Genomic DNA, 23,747 nt, shown 5'->3' with positions numbered 1-23,747 from the left:
CTGTCGGAATGACTAGGGATCTGGGCCGGGTATTTTGTTAATCTGGTGCTTTCTTGTTTTAATTTTTTTTTTTTCCTAAGGGTTTTGGGTCATCGTTTTCTGACCCACGAGCCATCGGGTAAAAAGCGGGTCAGAGAAATATGCCATCCATCACAATCTGATTGTAACAACCCCTTTTTTATTATTCAAGATTTACAGGTTGCAAATTGCTTTTGTTCTTTTTTGACAGATAAATGGGCATTCTATTGCGATCCACCCGGTTAACGTCCCATTTTTTTTTTTTTACCGACTATTCGTAATCGGCCCATACGGACATCGTACAAGTCCGGCAATCCTTATCGCTCGCTTGTCGTACTCGTCGATTCCTCGGTGAGTTTGTTCGATCGATTTCTGCGATTTGACAACGCAGTCCAAGATAGCTAACCAGTTGTTGTTATGAAATGGATGCTGTTGAAGCTACCAAGAAATTCGTAGGCTCCTACGTTCAAAGTGCGATTGGAATATTTTCCAGTAGTTCGGTAATATTTGGCAACATTTTAAAAAGATCCTACAATTTCGATTACGGAAGATTTCAAGCCCTTTTCTCTGTTTAACTTCTCGCAGGCTTCAACCAGTAACCCAGTTGCTAAAATCGAGCAGGAACTTGTTCTTCAGGCGAAATCAAAGGCTGATTTGGCAGTTAACGAAATGCAGAAAATGGCTAGAGTCGGGCATCCTGTTTTGAGACTCGCTGGTCTTTCAGGAGCAGCTGCAGTAATATTGGGAGCATATGGTGCACACGGTATAAAGACTTCCATTTAGTTTAAGTTGTACAATGTTTCAACTTCAATTATTATCCTCTGTTTTTTATAGCTTTTTTGAAAAAGGAAGATGTCACCAATGAATTCAAGCAGGTCTTCGAAACTGCCAACAAGTATCATTTTCTACATTCAATTGCTTTATTGGGTGTTCCACTTTGCCGCAGACCTCAACTGGTAATAATATGTTTTTTTCTCTTAATAAGATATTAGATTTATTTGTTAAATAATCTTGTTAAGTTTTTCATATTCTTGGAAAAGTAACTGAATTGAGCACACCAATTATTTTTCTTTTTTCGCTTCACAAGACTGGTACCCTCCTGATTCTAGGAACCTTGATTTTTTCTGGCACATGCTACTACTATGCCTTAACTGAAGAACGCTGGATTCGCAAGTACACGCCATACGGAGGGTTCTTACTTATTTTTGGTTGGCTTTCTATGGCTCTGTAATAATGCATTACATTATAACTTCTATCATTATATAGTGATGCCACACAAAAACAAATTTTTAAATAGATGTGGTTGGGTGGTATTTTTACATTTTAAAAACTGTTGTAAGACTGTTTTGGTTATAACTTTATATTGCCATTTAATTTTTCAGCATTTCAGGGTTTCAGGATTTATTTGATGGATTCTTCTGTCAACTAGGGATAATAGCAAGTGTAAAAAAAAATTGGAAACAGTGACCGCAAGTAATTTTATTTAATTTACGTTTGCGGAGTTTAACAGGGGTTCCTGAATTCACAAGGTTAAGTGAAAAAATGCACATAATTTTTTAAAAAACACTATTTTATTACATTCTTGTCAAAACATTTTGCTATTGACTATGAGGTAACAAGATTTAGAATGGAAGGTGATCGAAACGTGATTTTGAATTGTCTGAATTAAATGCGGATCAATTATTATTTGTGGCCTTCATCAATGAGTGTGTCAGTGGTAGACAACCGACTCTTTTAGTTTCCTGTTTAAGAAACTTTAAATCGAGATTTCATTTTTTTAAGAACTAGTATTATAACACGTTTTGAACACGGAGTGAACCATGTCGTGCAAAAATCATAGAAATTTACTGCACTTTTACATTTAATTTATTACTCTTTTTGTTCAAGAGCAGTATGGTTGAACCAAAAGAAGAAATTCAAATGTTCTTCTCTTCTCATCGGCTTTCACTATCTTAATGCATGTTGATTAATTAACCTTTTTTTTTGTCTTCCTATTTTTCACCATCATCCAAAAACTGCGACGCTAACGCTTATTTTACGTAAAGGTACATTACAACTACAACATGAGCATATTGTTGAAATGTTACACATGCGTTATTTAGTTTGTCGTGTCCACCAACTCCTGATCTTTAAACTGGGATGTGCACTTGTAAAAATGTAAACGAGTAATGTTGTTATATTCGTTATTCAATGTCTCGTTTCCGTCAACTGCTGATTTTGAAACTTGGAGCTTCACCTACCTTATATTTTATAAAAGTAATTGACAAAACCTAGACGACCAGTTGGTAGGTAGGAGGTAGGTGGCACGTTGACGTCACGACGCCCAGATCGACCACGGCACCACGCAAGATGAAGAAAACCTGGTAAATAAAAAACTTAAAACTTCATTCGTGTTGCTAATAGCAACTCGATCTATTGATAGTTGTTGACAATAAGCAGTGGCGCAGTATTATTGTAATGTGTTTGAAGCTTAGATATGGTTGCAGAGGAATATTTTCAAAAAAAGTCCTTCGAACGGTTCGAAATGTAAGATTCATTCATTCACCGAAGAAACGAGTCAAATGATGGAAGAAGAAAATGTCAATTGGTAAAAAGTGAGTTTAAAGCCATAAGGATTTGGTTATTAATTTTGATATTGTTGTAGACCCATCCCCAGTAACGTCCACCTGCAGAAGAAAACGCCAGTTTGCATTTCACAATCGAAGGTCACGGAAATCATTACGTAAAACTGTCAATGCGGTGGTGTGGAGGTTGAGTAAGAAAGGGAGGTGTTACAAAACCATTTGGTATTCATTTTGATTTTGGTTTTTGTAGACCCATCCCCAGCAACGTCAACCTAAAGAAGGAAAGGCCAGTTTGCATTTTCTTCATGCTCGAAGGTCACGGAGATCATTTCGTAAAACGTGTCATGCGACGGGGTAGAGGTTGGGTGCGAACGGGACGATTTACACCATTATTAAGTAGGTACAATATCCGCAAGGCTCGAGTTGAGAGGTAAGGGTGAGAAAAAGTCGTATAAATGGAGAGAGAAAAGGCAAAGGAAAGTTAGTCGAGTGAGCATCTCCGCCACGGCAACAACTGTAGGCGCATCATTTGTCATTTCACCAACTGCCGTCTTCATCGTATTGCTAGTAATTATGGGTACATATTTATTTTTAATTCGAGTCTAGAATCAATTCTATCTTGTTTTAGTCGTTGAAGTGACCAGTTGTATTCAAAAATTAATTTTCAACTCGTTTATTGTATAGTTAACTATGGCGTTGTGTTGCTGTTGGGTGTTGTCATCGATGTCGACCAAAGGAGAGAGAAAAGGCGATAGAAATCCGTAGAGTGAACGTCTAACATGGCAACAACTGTATCGCACTATTTGTCACCAGCTGCCTTCTTCATCTTATCAGTTGGCAATCACAGGTAAATATTCTGTTCAATGACTTGTGTATCAATTTCAACTTTTTTTTTCTAGTTGTTCACATACCCGTTATTATTGAATATTTTCTAGTAAACTGTGCCGTTTTGGTTATTGTGTCGTTGATGGCTGGGATGGCGACTGGTTTACCGATGTCTCATGCGCATGGCCGGTACCAAACCGCAACGCCGCTGTCTTACTGCACAGATTAACCATGCTTAACAATTGGTAATTACACCACCAAGAGTCCAGATAATTACACCACAGCTACTACACCGAATCCCCGAAGTATTATTTTTACACACTTTTTTCTTTATTTGTTACTATGTCAGTTATTGAATATCCATGTTCGAATTATTTTCTGTTCAGTTAACTATGGGTCGTAGTGCTGTTGGGTGTCGTGTCATTAATGACTGGGCCGACTGCAGGTGTACCGATATCTTCTGAGAATGTTGGATACTAAACCGCGACGCTGCTGCCCTACTACACAACGAAGTCAACATACGCAAACTCTACTTACTACGCCGAGTCCCCTAAGTACTACACCAGCAAGGCTCAAGAGTTTCGCGACAGATTACACTGCCTCGACTTACATCATCAAAGCGCCTAAGCACTACACCACCGAAGCTCCCAACTACAACACCAAGTATACTGCCCCAGCTTATTACACCGAAGCCCACAAGAACTACTCTGCCCCGAGCTACACCACCAAGGCAGCGGAGTACTACACCACCAAGGCAGCGGAGTACTACACCACCAAGGCAGCGGAGTACTACACCACCAAGGCAGCGGAGTACTACACCACCAAGGCAGCGGAGTACTACACCACCAAGGCAGCGGAGTACTACACCACCAAGGCAGCGGAGTACTACACCACCAAGGCAGCGGAGTACTACACCACCAAGGCAGCGGAGTACTACACCACCAAGGCAGCGGAGTACTACACCACCAAGGCAGCGGAGTACTACACCACCAAGGCAGCGGAGTACTACACCACCAAGGCAGCGGAGTACTACACCACCAAGGCAGCGGAGTACTACACCACCAAGGCAGCGGAGTACTACACCACCAAGGCAGCGGAGTACTACACCACCAAGGCAGCGGAGTACTACACCACCAAGGCAGCGGAGTACTACACCACCAAGGCAGCGGAGTACTACACCACCAAGGCAGCGGAGTACTACACCACTTCGTATGCTGCCCATCCTCTTACACCGAGACTCTTTAAGTACTACTCCGTTCCCAGCTACTATACCGATGCTCCAGCTTATTACGCCACTAAAGCGGTCAAATGCTACACCGGAAATACTTCTCTACCCAGAATTACTACACAGCGGCTGTTCCTTCGTACTACGTAGAGCAGAAACACTGCACTGAGGCTCAAGTTTACTACACTACAACTTACGCTACAACTTACGCTACACCTAGGTACTACACCGAAGTCCCTAAGTACTACACCAAAGAGGCTGCATATTACACAACTCACGCTGCTCTCAGCTGCTACACTGAAGCTCTCAAGTACCACTCTACCAAGGGACCTTTTTATTATACCATTACTTACGCTGATCTGACCTGCTACACCGAAGATCCGAAGTATTCTACTGCCTGACTTACTACACCACTAAGGCACCTGGATATTACGTCACAACTTATGCTTCTCCAGTTTACTACAGGGAGGTTCTTAAATTCTAGAGCCGAAATTTATGTTTTGTTTCAATTTGTTCAGATTTCTCGGCTATGTCAAAATAGTAACTAGTCACTTGGAATTATGTTGATCACTTAAATGAGCAAATACATTATTTAATGGTAAACATCTTGTACGAATTTTAAACACCTTCAAATCTTTGACATTTCGACGTGTTCTAATCTTTGTTGGATCTTTCTTACTTCTTATGTCGGAGGTGTTTGCATTCGGACACTCTATTGCTTGGACGAATTTCGTTTTCAGGGTAAGTTATGCAAGTTAAAAACTCTGTATCTGCAACTTAATTGGCGTAACAAAGATGCTCATGGCAGATCGTTCGGTTCGTCATAAAAGTTTATTGGCAGAGTCTGAAGTTGATCAGGCACATAAATTTATGTAAAACTTCAAAGTTATATGAAATGTACGAGTGTTAAACATTATAAAAGACATAGCAAACAAAAACTTTAAAGGAATTGTTTTATTGTCCCACCTCCACCCACAATTCCACCACATTTTACAATCACACATACATAAATACATACATACATACACTTAAGTTAACCCGTTGGCTGCCACGCCATACAACCCGTAGGTTGTTCTTCTACTACTCTACGCGCCATGTCTGAAGGATCCATGACCAAGGTGGGACTTGCCATTGCTGACAAGTCCGGGCTGACACGGTGACAGGAGAAGATGGAATGCACGCCTCTAGAATCCATCACCGTATCGACAAGGGGGAAGTCCCTATGGTGCACTGCCTAACAGGCGCCTTGCGGCGAATCTTGGGCTGGTGCGACTGTCCGACCCCGCGGCATGTAAACCACGAGACCGAACAGCGCGGCCCGTGCTAAGGAGCTAAGGGAGAACAAAGGCGTGGCAGCCAACGGGTTAACAAACACAAACGAAAACATATTACCAACAACAAATGATGATCCGCGCTGACATTTTGGAGATACTGGCGACGTTTTGGTGTCCATCTTCTCCACGTCTCCTCTGCATTACCTGAATAAAGAGAAAACAATTCTTAATTAGTGACATGCCAATAAAAGTTACATAATACAGATAGAAACAATAGTCAGGTTTTTAAGCTCAAAGATTTAAAGATGCAATTTCTTGAACGTAAAATCAAGCTTGCAATATTGAGAACTGTAAACAGAATAAAGCTCACTTGCTAGTTTTTTGAAAATTTTCCGGAAGTATACCGGAAGTAACAACAGCGCCTCAACCATTGAGCTGTCATCAAATTAAACCACATTTTCGTGATCCCCATGAAATTTGGGGTCGATTAGGTGTGATTTAGATGAAATCCAAAATTTGGCCAAAATCGAGAATTTTCCTGAACTATAGTTCAGGAAAATTTTCGAAACCGGAAGTACGCGTACGTAAAAAAGATAACATGAACTTTACCACAAATTTGACGAGGATCACGAATATGTGGTTCTTTTTTACGTCGAATGAATATTTACTGAACTACTGACTGAAATGTGAAAACCGGAAGTAGAAAAAAAAAAGCAATTATCGAAAATTTAACAAGTGAGCTTTGTTGCTGGAATAGTAATCGTCAGTTATCACTAAATATTTCAACAAAATAACTGCCAATAAATGTTTAAAGAGATGTTCAAAGTAACTGAAACTGACTGTTTTGACAGCTGCAAATTATCAAAAAGCCATCTAGCGTTAGAAAAAAGAAACGTCCAAGTAAAACTTCGTTTGCGCGTAAAAGGGCCTGATTTTGGAAACTATTACAGAGACAGAGACTAAAGCAACTACATTATTGGTAGATAACCTACGAAAATAAGTCAATTGTTGGGTACCTGGGCATAATCCCGTGGTGAGTGACTGCACAGCGGACGGAAGCGATCATGAAGTGGTCCAGAAACTCGCCAAGTCGCCAGTGAAGTAAAACAAATTGTGATTAGAAGCAGTGAAGCTAGATGAGCGTGCGTCGCGAAGATAAGGATGGACGTTGGTGGAAGTCCCTCTTCCGTCATGGACAAAGGTCAGCATTGGCACAAGACTCTCCGTGCCAGGACCACACGATTCCATAAAGAAACTGCGTGCTCTGTAAAAAAAAATGTTTTACATTAATGAAAATATAAAAATGAATAAAGCATATCAATCTTTACCTTTTCTAAGAAGCAAACTGAAATGTCCATGATGAAAAACTGTAAAAATGGAATCCATAGCAACCAACAGCATTACTCCATATGTTGAGATAAATTTCCTGATGCTAAAGAAAGTGTCATGAACATGAAGTATTGCCGTAGTGTGGTGATAGGTGGTATTGATGCTTACCTTATCATACGGGTGATGAATTTAGTAAGGCATTTCACTTTCATGTTTCATCAAGCACATCTGGTACACGTACATACACATGGCAGGTTATTCACTTCACACTCTTCACGTCTCTGAAACACTATGTGGGAATGGGACAAGGAAATTCTCTACATTATTTACAAATTGACACAAATTTACCTATAAAAAATAAAACTCTACCTATTTCTTAGCTGGGTTGCCTTCTAAACCAAAGTAAAACAACAAACATGGTGTTGCAGTGTACACCACCAAAATTTGGAGATTCAGAAAAGATCCTACAATTCATGAACAAGAATACCTATGTTACATGAAAATCTGAATTGTAATGGTCTGGTACAAGTAATGGGAAAATACCTTAACTCGGAAGATTTGTATTTCACTAAATGTGAGCTTCAAACATTAGTTTTAGGCTATTGACAGCATGATGGGTCTATTGAATGGAAAGTGACTGAATAGCGCTAAGTCAACTTGTTGGAATGACTGACAGTATGCATCTAAAATATGAAGAAATGAGTTGGTACAGTATAAAAATAAGGAAATTAGGTGAAGATAATCCTACATGGGTTACGAAGTTCAATTTGGTGTATGAAATCACAGGAATATAAGTAGAAATTAGCAACCAATTGCTTCGCCTATTTTGCCTCGATTCACGATAAGAACAACAAGGGCGACACTAGCGACATCTAGTAATGAGTTTTGAATCCTAAGTTGGTTGCACAGTCACAGCTCAAATTATTGGAGTTCTATTGTCGCGTAGTGGAATTCTACTGTCGGGCACTGGAGTACTATTGTCGGGTATTTTTAATAAAATATTGGGGTTCTATTGTCGGTGTAATATTTTAAATAACAATAAAAAAAAATTTTCTTTGTATGCGACAGTAGAACTCCAACGACAGTAGAAGTCCAAAGACATAAGAACTCCATTAAAAAATATTATTAAAAATACCCGACAGTAGAACTCCACTACGCGACAATAGAACTCCAATAATTTGAGCAACCTTAATGCTCTGAAAGCATTTTCAAGCTCATATTTTTTCAATTTTTTACATTTTACAAGCTGCTTACGTACTGAGTTACGCACAAAAGAAAGTTTTCGATGAACAAGCGTCGAGATCAATCTTTTTCTTTCTTTGAACGGGTAAAAATTTGTCCATTAAATTTCAGGGTTTTTTAAAAGAGAAACAAGAACAGCACTCAAATAACAATCAAACATTCATTTGTTTTGTTTTGCTTTTTGAAAAATTTTTATTTAATTTTGGTAGAAAAAAAGAGGCGGGATGACCTAATTTCCCGAAAAAATCTCCACGAATTACAAAAAACATAAACGGTTATACAAAAAGAACGTCTTTACAAAAAGGAAAAAAAAACAGGCAAGCCAAACACCAGGATTGAAAAGAGTTCACCAAAAAATTGTTGTATCAAAATTCCTTGCAAAAGCGAAGGAGGGAGAGCGGGTGCAAAAAGACGGGGGGTGGGGGGCAGGTTGGAAACCACGGATTTCCGGATTCTTCTTTTTGTTTTTTTGTTTAGTTTTTCGTGTCTACTTCACCGAATCAAAATTTTGCTTTTTTCAAAGCGAACCGTAGTCCCGGTTTTTAGAAATTACATTCGATTACAAGGGTGGAGCCAGTTTCTGAAAGCTTTAACTACCTATCCAGTTTGATTGGTGGATGAAAAACAGGTTGAATAGGATTATCACATGGAGAACGGACAAGCCAGAAAACTCATGGAGGAGGTGTGTATATGTGTAGATTCCCACGCAGGAGAATCGGGAGGAAGAATAGTGTTGATTTCCAAGACGATTAGAAAAATAGAGACAGAAAAATAAATTGAAACTTGCGGCCACAGAAAAAGACGTCATACCCCGCCTGAAATTGCAATGTTAAAAAAAAAAAAAAAAAAAAAAACGACGAGGAAACAAACACCACAACCTGGGTTGGTTTTCACCCTCTCTTACCTAACCGTTTAACAATTGGTTAGTATAGTAGGTAAAAAAATTTAACAATAAAGCTATTGGAGGGGGGAGGGGAAAGACGACTAAATGACAATCACACAAATACAAAACTAGTCCATTCTTTTTCTTCTTTTTTTTTAACTTTTTTTTTCCTGCTTTTGGGTCTTCCCTCTATTTCAAAGAATCCCTCCGGAGTGATAGAAAACAAAATTCAACTCTCCCGGATATTCCCATTTTTCTATCATTCCCAATTACCTACATACCACAAAAAAGAAACAATATTCCTTCCTTTTAGTGGTAACGGAAAGGGAGAAATTTTCAAAAAAATATATGTATAAATATAAAAAGCTTTAACCGGTTAAGAAAAAAAAATCGAACACTCAAGGTTTTGTTTTAAAAACAAAAAAAAATTGAAATTAGAAAAAATTAAAAAGGTTTGGGTTTGTGGGGTAAAAGATGGTATATAAAACTGACTAGGTTAAGACATTATCAGGAAATAAGAAACAATCAACAGAAAGTTAATAGTCCAACAAGGAAACTGAACAATTTTTTTTTAGTCCGCCTAGTGAATTTTTTTTTATGTTCTTACGCGAAAGGAAAGAAATAAAAATACGAATTAGGCCAACTACCAGCAGTTAAATATAGGTGTTGATTAAAATTTCAAAGAAAAAATAATTCTTTTATTTTCAAGATCAATAAAAACCTCCTACCCATCTTTTTTTGTTTTCTTTTTTGTGTTGCAATTTAGTTATATAGACTAACCAGGCTTACGACGTTCAACATCTGATGAAAAAAAAAAACTAAATTTTAACTTAGTCGCTAAGCAACATTATTTTCATTACCAAATAATAAAGAAAAAATCAGATTTTTCTTTTTTTTTAAGAAACTATTAGGAGAAAAATAGATTTGATTAATCTCTACAAAAAAAAAACAATTAAAAAAACATAAACAAAATAATAATACTTCATTTTACAACCCAAAACAAATTCTTTGGTTTAGAAAGTCTTTTGGACTAAAGAAAGTACTTGAGAAAAATGAACAGCTAATCTAAAAGATATCTGTACCGCAATTTATCTTGGTAAAGCCCCCAGCCAAGTCCAAGTTAACCTTTTCCCAAAGTTCAAGAAAAAATAAGACGGTTTTGTTGAAGCCGATGGAAATAAATGATGATCAATTGTCCTACTTCCTCAAGACGAATGCCTTGAATCCAGAAAAAAAATAATAATCCTCATTTGAATTCATCTACGTAAGAGACCCCCCCCCCACCACCTGCGCAGTATCTGTATGTTGGGTACCGACGGCGAAGATGTAAGAAATCGGAAGGAAAAAGAGAGTCAAAGGGGAAGAGAAAGAAGTAGAGAAAAAGAGGTGTACGTAGAGAGAGAGAGAGGGTGGGAAGGAAGAAGGAGAAACAGACTTTAACTATCGATTTTCAGCCAAGCTTCACCAACGAAAGTGAACGGTTCGAGGTCGATCAGCTCCTTCCTTGACGAGCGGCTTGTGAAACTCCCTGCCTGGGCGTGAATGAACCATGGCCCAGCAATGCTCACAATAGTACTGCAATCATAACAAACGACTCGGATAGAACGGCGCTCAGGCTGAAGATGATTGTTATAACAGTTAATGTACCTGAAGACATGTCACGTTGGCGCAGAAGAAAGGGGCAAATCTTCCAGCCGAGCGACTTCCTTGGCATTCATCGCAGAATTGATCGTCCAGAACGTACGGTTTCACTTCAACCTGCATCAGTAGTTTGATTAAATCAACTTCTCAACGTAATCAACACTCGTGCCCGGCATTATAGTTATCCCTACTCGTTTGTCGATGTCTCCGTGCTGCAATTGCACAAATCTTGCACTAATTGCGGCTATGTACGATTGCTGATTACTGAACGCCACACGTCCAGCTCCCTTAGGATACTTCAATTCCGGGTCAATGTCGATTCCGGCATAGCAAACGCCTCCGTAGAGTCTGTCCATAATCAGGGCCAGTTCGACTGCAAGCGAAAACAAAAATGGACAACAATGAGAAAACGTTCAAACGATAAAAATGAAAGGGAAAGAAAAAAATATGAAAGGGGAAGATGATCGTCTTCCTACGCAAGGATCGACTTATCGATCGGTCTCAAATGCGTTTGGTGCCTACCCGCTTTCAGAGGACGGGGTACTCCGCCAACAAAGACTGTTTTGCGAGGGTCGAGCGGCAGAGAAGCGTCTAGAACGAAGTCGGCATCAGACAATTTCCATGGCCTTATTTGTACTGGCTTATCCTGCGGGATCAAGAACGGGGAAATGTCGTAAGTTAATTCCCTCGCTCCGTCGTAGTATATACATCTCGACGACGCAATACCTTGATCGTGGGTGACGAAACGCAGAGATACAATTTATCTTCCTCTTGCATACAAGTCTCGATCAACTGCTGAACAGAGTTCTCCTCCTGTACAATGGGCAAAACAGATGGGAATGACTTTTTTGTGATAATGACGCCCGAATGCGCACACACGCACACACGACCAACTTACTTGAAACAAGAGAAACGCATAGCCTTTGGGTGGGAAGTAAGATTTACTTTCAGCCTTGTGAGGCCAGTCGACCACCAACGATCCGAAACGACGAAAACTGGCATTGATTTCCTCTGTTGAAATTGCAAAAATAATAGAAAAAGATACAACGAGTTAGCAAAGATGAGATGTAGTTAATACGAGATTCTCAATTCGAAGAAAGGACTCCCGAAATTCGAGTCTCTCTCTCTCTCTTAAAACACACGATACCTTCATCAATGTCGGGAGGAAGGCCTCCAACAAAGACTTTTCGTGAATAGCGCTCTCCAGATTCGGATCCAGAGGTCGAGACGGGGCTCCTGGGCGAGATACGCGACGGGGAGGGTAGACAGTGCGATTGCGAATGAATAGACAACGACGGCAAGTAGTTACCACCATTCATCCCGAAGCAATCTATTGAAAACATCAGAGAAGAGAAAACATCGTTAGTTTTCGCCCAAAACGACTCTGCCGATCGATCGAATCGACTCGTCTTTTGTCGGGCCCTAGAAAATAATGAAACAAAACATGTGTGCGCTATACAGATATAGTAGCTAAGGCAGGGAACATACAGGGAATAAAGGTTCCGGGGGTTATGTTAAGTCACTAAAAAAGGAATCAATAGCAGCTCGTCTAACGTAGCCATGGCAACTTGTTTGGCCTTCTTGATGGAGATTCCATTGCTATAAAAAGCCGACCATCGTCGCTCAGTAAATACACTTCTAAGGATTCTATTGACCTCGATCAGCGGTATCGCCATAATTACCCAATCCAGCCATTCCGCCGAGGCCCATGGTCAGTCCCATGCCGTTGTCCTCGCCTCCGTAGTTCATATCCGTTCCATCCAATGCCGAGTAGTACTTTCCTGCTAGGAAAAACAAACGCGGAAAGAAAAGAAAAGAAGAGTCGAAATTGAGTTTTTTGATCGAGGCAATCCATCATTTTAGTCCATCAATCTAACGCTACTTGTAGACATGTACTGGGTTTCCCACTGCCCGCGATCCAGTGAAAATCATTTTCGTCGTTTGCACCCCGACATGTAATCACGCTGGACGTGAGCTGGCGCACATTTTGTTTGCAGCTATTAATTGCTTTATTTCATACGCCGCCTAGTCGGTTCAGTTCCTTCGCCCATTGAATAACACAAAGTTGCACATGACGTCACTCAGAGTCCCGCTTATTGATTCAGGAGGAGGTACCACGTGATAGAGACGGGCTCAGGAGTGTGGGCGGGCCGGCACACACACACACACCAGCTCTCTGTCTATGTGTGTTCTATCCGCGCACGCACGCCGCAGCTGCACCAGTCCAGCGTTCCTTTTTTTTATTTTTCCTCTTTTATAATGAGCTAATCAATAACATCAAACACGTCAATCGGGTTCATCACCACCTTTGGCTTGCTGGTCCTGTCCGTCGCTGCCTGCGTTATTATGCATCATATCGTGAAGGTAGTACTCGAGTCCGCGCATATTATCCAGGGGACTAGGCGTGATGGATCCGTGAGGGTCCTGCAAAATATAAACAAAGGGATCATCTCGATTAGTTTCACATGGTCGGCGAGAAGGTTTCCCTTCAAAAAGAGCATCCAGTGCCAACTGGGTGCTTGCTGGCTCGCTCCGCCCATTCTTTTTCCAGCCAACATACTCGAAATAGAACGGCAACAACCAAACAGAAGGGCAAAAAAATTTACAACACAAAAAATAAGTCTCTAAAAACACACACGCACACAGTCAAAAGAAGTAGAAGGCAAAAAAAAAAACACAGTTTGAGAAGACTTAAACACTCCAGACCCAGATTCCGGATGTATATCTGGGTGGTTTGGCATTCACGTTTGATAGCCCAAAGGATTTTCTAATAGCGATTGTCATGACACGTGATATGAAACAACTTGGGCATGATTGGAAAGAATGGCTTCTCGGTTGCCAAGAAAACCGATCGATAGCTCCGACACGGAGTTCGCGTACACAAGTGATAACCTTCTCTTTCTCTCTTTTTCTCTCTTACTTTCTTGTATAGGTAGTCACCAAGGCATCCACCCACCATCTTGATGACTGAGATCACGTGAACTTTTTTTCCAAACGACCCGGTTACAACTTGTTATTTATTGCAGCCAGGACAAAAACAAAAAGAAAAAACGAGAAAAAAACAAGGAATTTGTATGTGGGATCGCCCACCACCACTTCCCATGGCGGAGAGGGGGGGGGGCGAAAAGAACCGCATCCTTCCGTTAGATTTTTAAGAGAAAAGGCGAGAGAGAGAGAAAGAAAAAATGATGTGACCTATTTCCGAGCGCCAGAACTGTACACAGTTCATTGATTCTATTTTGAATGCGGACAGTGTCTTCACTTCTCCCGCATCTTTTTTCCTATTTACAAGGAGCGCCTACATTGATGGGATAGGACACGGGATGGGAAAGTAGTGTAAGCTTATCGATTAGGAAGACTTGCGCGATTTTGTTTCCTACTTCGTACTACACATGTACACACACACGCGGACCGAGGAGGAACAATTTCGAATCAATACGCGCGCGTTCCTCCCTGGCATTTCCCTTTCCAGCCATCCCACCCCCGTGCCTTTCACGCAGAAAAAAAAAAATCCCGTCTAAACCACCCACACTCCCTAAAGACTTTGAAATAAATTGACAATGTATACATGGAAACCCGAAAAGAAAGATCGCATTACTAACGAATTGAAACGGATAGGCGGAGGGGAAAAAAAACCTCAACGTGTTTAGTACTTTGTTATTTGAGGAGGAAATGGGAGTCGATGGTTGGTCCGAAAAGATTTTTCATCTTTTTTCTTTCTGGACTGGTTGAAAAAACTGAAAATAACAACGGAGAAAATTGGACGGCTGAATTGACAGGTCGTCCAGGGCGGCTTAATCGAGCGGCACCGCCTCCGCCACGTCAGGATTGAGCGTAGGTAGTATTATAGTGGCGGAGCGGGGGAATAGTTTGTGCGTAGAAAGAGACTTCGGGTTCTTTTCGTTCGCTCCTTCTTCCTTTTTTTATTTCCCCCCTTTTTTTTTTTTGCTCTCTCGTGGATTGTTTGACATTGCAGAGTGTTCTGACGTCAGAGCTCTGCGTCGCCATGGCAACCTGCCTCACAATGACACCTCCAGGGGGGTGCGAGACATGGCAAAATAGAAAATAATAATAATAAAAATAATAATAAAATAAGCCTCTCGATAGATGTGCAACGTTATACAGACACAGGCACACGCAGGCTATGCATTTTGGAAGCAGCGATTCTAATATCATCCCACTCTTTTTTCGATTCAGAGTCCTACCGGATGTCGAGCCCAAGTCTAAACTTGTACTGTACTCCAAACGGGGAAGTTTCCACGACTTTCATCTCAACGGCTGCTACTACAATAATAACGTGAATTCAATTGGTGAATTGGACCTCCCCACAAAAAAGAAATAAAGTTGATGGCCTCGGTAACCGACCGACGCAGAGATATTGTTATTTAGTTGATGATGACCAAATGTCATGAACGGGATAATTTGATAATAGCAGATGGGGCGATTCGGCGGCCATTTTGGAAAACGGTTCGCACGCGCAAAAGGAGTGGGCGGAAAAAGCAGCTACGGCTGCAGATGGGTTGGCATCGTATTCCATTACCGGTGGAAATATATTGAAAAAAACAAAAAACAAAAAAAAAGGGAAAACCTTGGAACCGAAAAACTTGTGTCATTGGCACAACACAATCGATGTCGCATCGAGCTGACATATCAAACTTTAGTGCACTTATCAATCGAGTTGATGGGTTACAAAGAAGAAAGGTCACGCCCTGGTGGAAAACAAATACCAAACTCATCAGTCATCACATCCGCCAACAGGTCATCAAGAGGTCGTAGGCATGTCAATGATTACCGAGTTCAACGTATGTTGGGCTAGCTGTGTGTGTGTCTAGTACAGACATACCTGATACATGTAGTCGCTGTTCTCGTCGATGTTGGTGACTTCCAGAGTGGGCGGGGCCATATGGAACTGGGTGGAACCGAAGACGTTGTTCTTTCCCGGGTAGGATGTGCTGCGACGAAAGCGACTTGCACCGCCGTAGCCGCTCTGGCCGTTCGCCATGTAACTGGCTGCAGCCGCGTTCGCAGCAGCAGCAGCCGCAGCCGCTGCGGCCGGATTGGTCATCGAACCAGCCATGCCATAAGTGTGGTGATTACTAAGGCTTTTGCGGCTCACCGGAGTAGTCGAAGCACCTAAACTGGCCCACGGAGAGCCGGCCGATTGGGAAAATGGAGCAAAGGCAGAGTTGAGTCCGTGACCGAACGGACTGCTGGCAACTCCACCGCCACAACCACCACTACTAACACCACCACCACCACCACCACCACCACCACCGCCGCCGCCGCCGCCACCCCCTCCGCCGATGCTTCCACCGGCCAAATTGGGCGCCGAACGACCGCGATTCCACAGTCCCGATGAAGACGGGCTCAAGTGGGACGAGCAATGGGTTGGACTTGGTGGTCCACCACTTCCGCTCGACCAGGGAGAAGAAAAGGTCGAGGACGCCGGCGATTTGTTGGCATTGATGACTCCCGGCAGGAGGAAATTCGAGGGCGAGCTCGGCCCTGACCGAGGCGTCGTCGAAGACGTCGTCAAACTCGGACTGAGATGATGGGACCCCGTGATGGGTCGCCGCTGCTGGCTGGGACTCGGCGGCGAATGCGGAGACAGCGGATGGTAGCCCGATTCGGCACTACTGCTACAACTGCTGGATGTCGACGACGACCACAGTCCAGCCGAAGGAGATGGGCTCAAGCTGGAGAGCAACGACGAACTCATTAATCCACCGACGAGGCTAGTGTGACCACCGAGGCCACCGTGCTCCCCCGTATTGCTCCCGTTGTGGCTCAAGCTGGACCTTCCAGAGTCTGGTGTCGAGAGTTCCGGATCAGCTCCGTCGCCATTGGACGACGACGACGTCGGGTTCCCACCATTGCCCGAAAAGCTGTGGTTTCCGCTGTAGATGTTGGGGTGGAGATGGGGCGACAGCGACGATGACGATGACGAGGACGACGATGAAGATGAATCCGAGCCTCCAGCTTTGACTGAAAGTGGCGAGATGGGCAATGAGAGCCCGACCGAGTGGTCTGACGAAGAACAAATGTTGACGCCGAGGTTCAATCCGACGCCATTCTTTCCGACGATACTACCCGACGTCGTGGCAGTTGCGGACGATGTCGCTGCTGCTGCTGGATGCGCTTCATCTTGCATGGCTCGTCTTGATTCGTTGACGATGAAGCCTTTTTTTTACTTCTACTTCTTCTTCTTCTGGTAGTCACGAATTTAGGCCAACTCGTTCGTTTTTTTATCTTGGTAATATTTTCCCGACCAAACAAGGAAATTCTCTTCGCTTCAGCGGGGCAGGTTGGCTGGGTGGTAGAATGGTGGTCTGTAGTTTCTTGTCCTCTTATTTTTTGTTTCCCTCTAGAAAAGCCGGCTTTTCTGGTTGCTGGCCTTGGGAGTCCCAAACGATGTGTGAAGGTCGGCCAAGGTGGAGGACCGCTCTCTCTCTCTGGCTCGTTTTGCGGGCACTGGCGTCTCCTTCCTGTGTCCGATAAAAAAGAACAAGACAATTCATCAAGAAATGCATGACGTTCCCATCTCCTCTTACGAATCAAAACCGCAATAAGCCAATGGCCCGTCTACAGGGCCATCACACCCTACACACACACACACACACACACAATTTGATGGAAAGTGAGAGTCAGTACACAAGGAAACCGCAAGCTGGGAAAAAACGACTCTGAATTTTTAAAATAAAGCTTTTTTTAGTTCAAGAACAAAACCGTAGAGGAAATCACGGCCGAGCTTGTTCTTTTTTTTCACATTTCAGTGAAAACACACAAATGGCGACCGAGAATTTTCGTGTGGGAATACTCAAACATTCTTCCGACAAAACGAGAGGACCCAAGACTATCGAGAATAAGGGGGAAAAAAGGCCCCAACTCACGAACGAAATATGCAGAAGCTGTACACAATCCGGTTTCGAGAGAGGTCGCTCAACTCCCGAAAATAGAAACTATGGCTAGCTTTTTTCTCCCTTCACGTAGCAAAGCCCAAAACGTATGATGGACACCAGACAAGAGAGAGAGAGAGAAAATAATCGCCTTTGGATGGATCACACAGCCCAAAGCCGACACACCACGACTTGCAATTTTTCCAAGGTCCACACAGCAACAGCAGTGAAAAGACTCAAAACCTACCCAGTTTCGGATGAAATGGAGTCAAATCCGAAATCCTGTGATGATCTTCTTGTTCGTTTATTAAGGAAGAGTCTCAGTCAGAGACAAAATAACTTTTTTGGGCCGAAACTGCGCCGAGTTCCTTACCACTCTGTTGGCGACTCACGACTCGGCAGCTCTAGTCGCTACTCTTAGTCAGCTGATCTCCCGTCGGGCATTTCCGCATTGACGTTGTCGAAAACGCACCCCCGCGCCATCTACCAACCAATCGGGAAAACTTACTAATTAAATAATCGGCATCGACCCGAACGAGGAAAAATATCTCTCTCACGAAAGCAAAAAGCAGTCGGGCAAGTTTAATTGTTGTGAAAACACAGTAATTGTAAACAGCTGTGAGAGAAAACAGTGGTATCAACTTTTATTCCATCATCATATTCTTAGCCATTACAAAGTCAGTCGTAGAAAAAAAATGAAAAAAAAAGATAGACGAGATAAGAAACCGAAATAGACGGACAGCACAATCAGATTTCTCGTTTTAGACGAGTTTCTTGGCTTCGAAAAATTTCTTGAGATGTCTCATCTGCCAAGCACCCATCACCAGGAGAATGGCCGTTTGAGTCAACGACCACCAGAGAACTCGTTGATTAGTGCTCTCGCTTGTCTGTCGGAACCGCTCCTCGCGAATCTGCAATCAACCGTCAACACATAATTAAATCTCCGGAACGGGAAAGACGTTATTTGCCAAAAAAAAACCAACACAGTAGTCTGTATAAACAAACTAAAATGATAACATAGTGATAAAAGCAACTTACACGTTGGTAGTTTTGCTCTTTATTGATCTGGTCAACTTGGGCGAGTAGTTGGCGCACACGTAGTTGAAGTTCGGTCAACTTTTCTTTTTGTGCAATGCCAGCATAATCCATTGTTTGTTCTCCAACATGAATATCCAAATGAACTCTCTGTTGGGAAATAGAAATGTCATCATTCCTGAATCATCCAATGAGGTTTCTGGCTACATACCAACTGTGTACCAGAAAACCATTTGGTGCTATTTGAGTACAAACAAATGATATGTTCTCCTGGTGTGTGTGATGTGAAGGTAAATCTTCCTTCAGAACTGTACACCTTTTTAAAAATTGAAAAAAAAAATAGTATCTTTGCTATGGTATCTAAACATATGATGATGTTTACCCTGGATAAGACGACTTTGTCATCTGGATCTTTAACTTCGACATGCATTCCAATTCCAGGGCTTGAGGGCATAAAACCACCAGTACGAGGATCATACAACTGAACCTTATAATTTCCTATTTTGAAAAATCAGAAAAAAAGAAAACAAAACATTTATTAATATTAACACTATAATTTGTAAAAATAGCCAGAATGCAGGTAACGGGGCCAGATGTCAGAAATAACAATGATGACGTGGCCTTGTTCGGCCCCAAGCTGCCGACAAAAACATTACGTTGAAACCACTTACCAATGACCATAGTCTCATCCGGAATTTCTTCGATGAAACATTTTCTTTCCGTTTCGGCAATGTGAAAGTATAGACCAGATACACAAGATAAATATAAAACGAAAATTACTGAAACGCCTAGGAACTGCATTTTCCCGGCTTTGCGTTGAGACTTTGGACAACCTGGCAGACGAATGACAGCGACACCTGGCGGCTCACGTAAACCGTAAACAAGGTTGCCAAAACAAAATTTTGAAAACTAATCGTAATTTAATCCGTTATCGCTTTTTGAATATAAAAATCTAAAAACAGAAAAAGCCTAGTCACTTTAGTCCACAAATACCTTAAAACTACAGAGATGAATAAATGATTAGGTAAAACCTACTATAGCAAAGAATATTAAGCATTCGCATTTCTTAATGCAGATCAAATTTACCGGTCATTTGGTTTCTAATTTCAAAACTTGGAAAACGTAATGCATACCTATGTAAAGTCCAATTGACATAACTCGAAATTTAGCGTGAAAATATTAACCGGTTAATTTATGATGAATTTCGCATGATTGTATAAGGATGTTGAAATTGATTGGTTTCTAAATATTTCCAAAAAAAGAAATCCTGAAACGATTGCATTTCTAATTTCTGATTTCTTAGAAAAAGTCTCCAATTCTTGTGAAAACTCTTACCAGTAACCGAAATTAAATGCCGCGCAACTTAGTATTCGGAACCGGTCAAAGACGTTTATTACGCCAGAATGATAATGAATTTCATTATTGATAACATCAAAGCAGCCATCAGTAATTAAATTGGTGACCCACTTTGAACCAGAGAAACTACTACTACACAACATTCTCCAAAAACAGACACGCTATACCGAGAAAAAGGAGAGTAAAGCAACGTCTCTTTTATGTAAGAGCTTTCAGTCAAAACAAATCCAATGTGGCTTGCATGCCTGCCCGTGCAACTAGACTAGACCGTTGGACCTCAAATGTGTTGGATACCTTTGGGCCCTGGGCTGTTGCGAGGCAAACATCTCGTGTTGACATTCTTCAGATCTGTCTCGCTCGTCTTACCTTGGCCTATGACAGGTAAAAGGGAGTGACCATGGTCGCCATTAGATAGGCCTGGGTCCTTTACCTAACCTATTCAAAAGAAAGAAAGAGAGAGCGAGAGAATGAGAAACATTCTCGATCTCAAATAAGCGGAATCCACCACACAAAAACAGGAAAGTAAACCATGCGCAACTCGGTCGTCGCTTCCGCGAGAGTAAAATGACAATGTTATTCGCCTATGCAGATCAAGTTCAATAGCATGTGATCAAACATATTTTTGGAAAAATTCCGCGTAGCGACAGCAACGTCTTGTTTTTCAACATTTTTCCGAGTAATTTTCTTAAAAATTCTGGTGCCGCTCCGTACTGTTATGGACGTGGACGTTATCAACTCAAAAGTTCAAATTCTAGAAAGACAAAAAAATTGTGATTCAACATCGTGAAAGCTGACAACACTCTCTAATGGGATCGTGACAAGAATGTAAAGAATGAAATTTCAGTAATTCTTTAAGGTGTTTATTAGTAAAAGGGCGATGTCGAATGAAGAATAAATGTTTAACTCAATTATTTCCAATCGAATTTGGATAAATAATATGGTTCCCACCAAAATATAAATCGAGATTACCTCAAATAAGAAAATATATAAGGAAACTCATGTCTTGCCGTAGCAATTCCAGATTTTCCCCAAAAGTTTCCCACCATTAAACATTGGAAATGATGATGGAACTGCATAAGACGTTATATACTCGGGGATCACCCTATTTAGTAGCCCAGAATCGCGGCATTATCCATGGATTGCGTTAAGTCTGTTTATGAAAGAGCGCAGCTTGAACATGTATCATGAAGCCCAAACTAAATAGTTCCAGGTAGGAAAAAAAAAATACCGCTACTGTTGTGATGCAATATACAGGGTTTCCTGATGATAGGCCTGCACCTTCTGATCGGATTCGCTAAAGTTGCGACATATTTCAAGGGATCAATTTTGGAAGAAATTCTTTCGTCTCTCTCACACACTCTCTCTTAATGGAACTGATAATAATAATCAAAATAATAATCAAAAAGATTAAATTCGCTCTTGGCAAAAGTTTCAGTTAAATGTATGCATAATTCATTTTGGAATAAGCAAGTTCAATAGAGGGTGTAGTATACTTCGTGTCCCTCCTCTATTGTGATCGCTTTTTATTTTGCCCCATTCACTAGGAGCAATCCCCACCGGTCCGATTTACCGTTGTGTTTTTTTCGCACCTGTTCGTGGCGCACAAAGACACGATCAATTCGAGTGAGAGATAGCAGAAAAAAAAATACCTTGTCATCCGTTGAACACAAAAGAGATATATCCAGAGAACGTCCACCTACGCTTATTCCTTGCTGCGAACGGTCTAAAAATATAAACTGGATGTAGCTATAAAGAAAAGAAAAGGTGTAGAGAAGAAAATCGTCAATAGAGAGAAAAAAGGCTTGTGTGTGACAGAAGAAGAAAGATACTGGAAGGAGGCGGGTTCTCCATGTTTGGAACAATCTAGCCCTGATTCAGCCCACGAAATCTAAGAGGATTATTTATAGTTTCTTTATTTTCTTCTACATCTCTTCCACAATCTTTTCAATTTTTTCGCTTGTTCCAATTCTATAATAACACGCACTCCTACCTTCGGACATATTAGTGCGGCAGTGTATTGATGAATTTGCAGCTGACGAGGATTAATATGTACATCTTGCAGGAACTATACACTGGGCAGATGGCCCTTGCCCGTCTTCCACCCTTTTAACCCCAAGGTCGAAAGAAACAGTCAAGTTATACTTGATGACAACTATATACTGCTCAGCTGCTGCTGTTCTACTACTTGCTTTCATTCAATACTCATCTCTTTTCGGGGGCCGATGTATAGAAAGAACAAAAAAGCCCATGACCTGAAAAGACGAAGGATATGGTCGCCAAGATTTGTTGTCTATGTGCCCCATAGCCGCTTCCTGCATATCCCCATTGGGCTAATGAGCGGAAAAGATCCCGCCTCTCGTGTCGTTTTATTAGCCGCATGTGTTTAGCATATATAGGGTGCGGGTGCCAAATGAGTTTCGAAAACTCTTTCTCCCTTTAGCTCTTAATGACTTGAAGCTTACTTAAGTGAATATTGATTTCGAAAGAGGAGAAAAATGTTCAAGCTAGGACGACAAAGCGAACGGTTCCCAACACATTGCTATTGAAAAATCTCCCAAGGTCCTGGGAGATGAGATACTAAACTTACAAATTGTCTTTATTAGAACCGCATCTTGTCTTCAGAGGCCAGCAAAGCTCTTTGGTTGTTGATCACGGCCGCCCAGGAAAAAAGAAGAAGAAGAAACATGCACGTCGCGGGGTCTTTTGGCTCTAAAACGCGATGGCTATCGTTATTTGTCAAAGATCTGAATCGAACTTGAAACCGCTGCTGTTTGTTATTCACTTTCTATCGACGCCTTTCGCTTTCAAAGACACGGCCGTTTTCGGTCGTCTCTTGTCTCAGAATGAATATGCAGCGATTCAGAAGAGAGCCAAAAGGGATGAGTTTCTGATTCATTCGGCCGATGTAATGCGAAGCCGTAGTAGTAGTCGTAGTCTACGGAATCTCGGCCTTACGAATGTCATGTGTTTACTGAACCCGGCCTCAAAGAGACTATCATTTGTCCGTGGCGGATGGGCAAGTTGTTATGCACTGGAACTCGAAGCCTTCGGCTGGCGATAAACAACAACCCGGCGACCGCGCAGCTTCCTCAAAACTCCTCCGCAATGTCCAGTCTTGTGTGTGTGTCCAAAAGGGGACGGAAGAATGGAAATTCTTTCTGACCATCTGAGGGACCCCCTGAGCCCCACATCAGTGAAGGTAAATCTCTCTCAGCTTTTTTCCAGGGCCCCGAATGTGTGTGAGACTGGCTCTCACACAGTCTTGGGTCTCATAGGTACCATAGTAATATGACGTACCACACAGCGCATACCCCAAGTCGGCTCTCTCATCGCTAACAGTTATTAAAGATCGCGCTCACAAAGGATGGGCTGTAACGGCGCCATCGTGGACGCTCGGCGCCCTACTCACCCCTCCACATCCTACGATGAAGGATGCAAGGAGGGGATCGATTTTTACTC

General features: G+C 41.9%; 4 protein-coding genes and 1 long non-coding RNA gene across 9 annotated transcripts; 2 read left to right on the top strand and 3 right to left on the bottom strand.

Moving 5' to 3' along the window:
• Positions 1-296: 296 nt before the first annotated feature.
• Positions 297-1,392, top strand: LOC124192257 (transmembrane protein 256 homolog). The gene is made up of 4 exons (XM_046585474.1): positions 297-518; positions 604-781; positions 853-974; positions 1,106-1,392. Exons 1-4 carry the CDS (start codon positions 441-443, stop codon positions 1,247-1,249), a joined length of 522 nt encoding a protein of 173 aa, XP_046441430.1. The 5' UTR covers positions 297-440; the 3' UTR covers positions 1,250-1,392.
• A 166-nt stretch (positions 1,393-1,558) lies between these two features.
• On the top strand, positions 1,559-5,235 carry LOC124192255. Of its 4 annotated transcripts, none has more exons than XM_046585473.1 (6): positions 1,559-2,381; positions 2,493-2,605; positions 2,663-3,159; positions 3,267-3,429; positions 3,518-3,712; positions 3,794-5,235. In XM_046585473.1, the coding sequence occupies exon 6, from the start codon at positions 3,874-3,876 to the stop codon at positions 4,780-4,782; it is 909 nt and encodes a 302-aa protein (XP_046441429.1). In that variant the 5' UTR covers positions 1,559-2,381; positions 2,493-2,605; positions 2,663-3,159; positions 3,267-3,429; positions 3,518-3,712; positions 3,794-3,873; the 3' UTR covers positions 4,783-5,235. The 4 variants fall into 4 exon arrangements, with proteins under 4 accessions (XP_046441429.1, XP_046441427.1, XP_046441428.1 ...); XM_046585471.1 differs by having other exon boundaries at positions 2,488-2,605; XM_046585472.1 differs by having other exon boundaries at positions 2,441-2,605.
• Positions 5,236-7,644: 2,409 nt separating this feature from the next.
• On the bottom strand, positions 7,645-8,142 carry LOC124192224. Its single transcript, XR_006873619.1, has 3 exons — positions 7,984-8,142; positions 7,779-7,918; positions 7,645-7,699 (listed from the first exon to the last, which is right to left on the bottom strand). It is a non-coding gene; the product is annotated as an uncharacterized LOC124192224 (long non-coding RNA).
• Positions 8,143-9,303: 1,161 nt separating this feature from the next.
• Positions 9,304-18,319, bottom strand: LOC124193215 (translational regulator orb2-like). Of its 2 annotated transcripts, none has more exons than XM_046586931.1 (11): positions 18,145-18,319; positions 15,845-17,486; positions 13,308-13,425; positions 12,684-12,785; positions 12,149-12,331; positions 11,900-12,012; positions 11,728-11,814; positions 11,524-11,647; positions 11,193-11,374; positions 11,008-11,118; positions 9,304-10,935 (listed from the first exon to the last, which is right to left on the bottom strand). In XM_046586931.1, the coding sequence occupies exons 2-11, from the start codon at positions 17,150-17,152 to the stop codon at positions 10,822-10,824; spliced, it is 2,442 nt and encodes an 813-aa protein (XP_046442887.1). In that variant the 5' UTR covers positions 17,153-17,486; positions 18,145-18,319; the 3' UTR covers positions 9,304-10,821. The 2 variants fall into 2 exon arrangements, with proteins under 2 accessions (XP_046442887.1, XP_046442888.1); XM_046586932.1 differs by having other exon boundaries at positions 12,684-12,782; positions 18,145-18,318.
• Positions 18,320-18,516: 197 nt separating this feature from the next.
• Positions 18,517-19,818, bottom strand: LOC124193216 (transmembrane emp24 domain-containing protein eca-like). Its single transcript, XM_046586933.1, has 5 exons — positions 19,604-19,818; positions 19,315-19,430; positions 19,144-19,248; positions 18,936-19,082; positions 18,517-18,808 (listed from the first exon to the last, which is right to left on the bottom strand). The coding sequence occupies exons 1-5, from the start codon at positions 19,731-19,733 to the stop codon at positions 18,659-18,661; spliced, it is 648 nt and encodes a 215-aa protein (XP_046442889.1). The 5' UTR covers positions 19,734-19,818; the 3' UTR covers positions 18,517-18,658.
• Between the last annotated feature and the right edge of the window lie 3,929 nt (positions 19,819-23,747).

Source organism: Daphnia pulex, chromosome 4 (assembly GCF_021134715.1).
Source record: "Daphnia pulex isolate KAP4 chromosome 4, ASM2113471v1".
In the NCBI taxonomy this organism is placed as follows: Eukaryota; Metazoa; Arthropoda; class Branchiopoda; order Diplostraca; family Daphniidae; genus Daphnia; species Daphnia pulex.
Note: the sequence above shows the minus strand (reverse complement) of the source record. Positions and strands in the feature narration are given on the sequence as shown.

What these genes read in the sequence shown, in the direction of transcription:
- LOC124193216 (XM_046586933.1), bottom strand. Translation starts at nt 19,733, where the DNA reads ATGCAGTTCCTAGGCGTTTCAGTAATTTTCGTTTTATATTTATCTTGT. An exon ending in ACAAAGTCGTCTTATCCAGG is followed by an intron (nt 19,249 to 19,314) that starts GTAAACATCATC and finishes ATTTTTAAAAAG; the next exon opens with GTGTACAGTTCTGAAGGAAG. An exon ending in GGTTTTCTGGTACACAGTTG is followed by an intron (nt 19,083 to 19,143) that starts GTATGTAGCCAG and finishes ATTTCCCAACAG; the next exon opens with AGAGTTCATTTGGATATTCA.
- LOC124192255 (XM_046585473.1), top strand. Translation starts at nt 3,874, where the DNA reads ATGTTGGATACTAAACCGCGACGCTGCTGCCCTACTACACAACGAAGT.
- LOC124193215 (XM_046586931.1), bottom strand. Translation starts at nt 17,152, where the DNA reads ATGCAAGATGAAGCGCATCCAGCAGCAGCAGCGACATCGTCCGCAACT. An exon ending in ACAGCGACTACATGTATCAG is followed by an intron (nt 13,426 to 15,844) that starts GTATGTCTGTAC and finishes TATATTTTGCAG; the next exon opens with GACCCTCACGGATCCATCAC. An exon ending in ACGGAGACATCGACAAACGA is followed by an intron (nt 11,119 to 11,192) that starts GTAGGGATAACT and finishes CTACTGATGCAG; the next exon opens with GTTGAAGTGAAACCGTACGT.
- LOC124192257 (XM_046585474.1), top strand. Translation starts at nt 441, where the DNA reads ATGGATGCTGTTGAAGCTACCAAGAAATTCGTAGGCTCCTACGTTCAA. An exon ending in GGGAGCATATGGTGCACACG is followed by an intron (nt 782 to 852) that starts GTATAAAGACTT and finishes TGTTTTTTATAG; the next exon opens with CTTTTTTGAAAAAGGAAGAT. An exon ending in TTTGCCGCAGACCTCAACTG is followed by an intron (nt 975 to 1,105) that starts GTAATAATATGT and finishes TCGCTTCACAAG; the next exon opens with ACTGGTACCCTCCTGATTCT.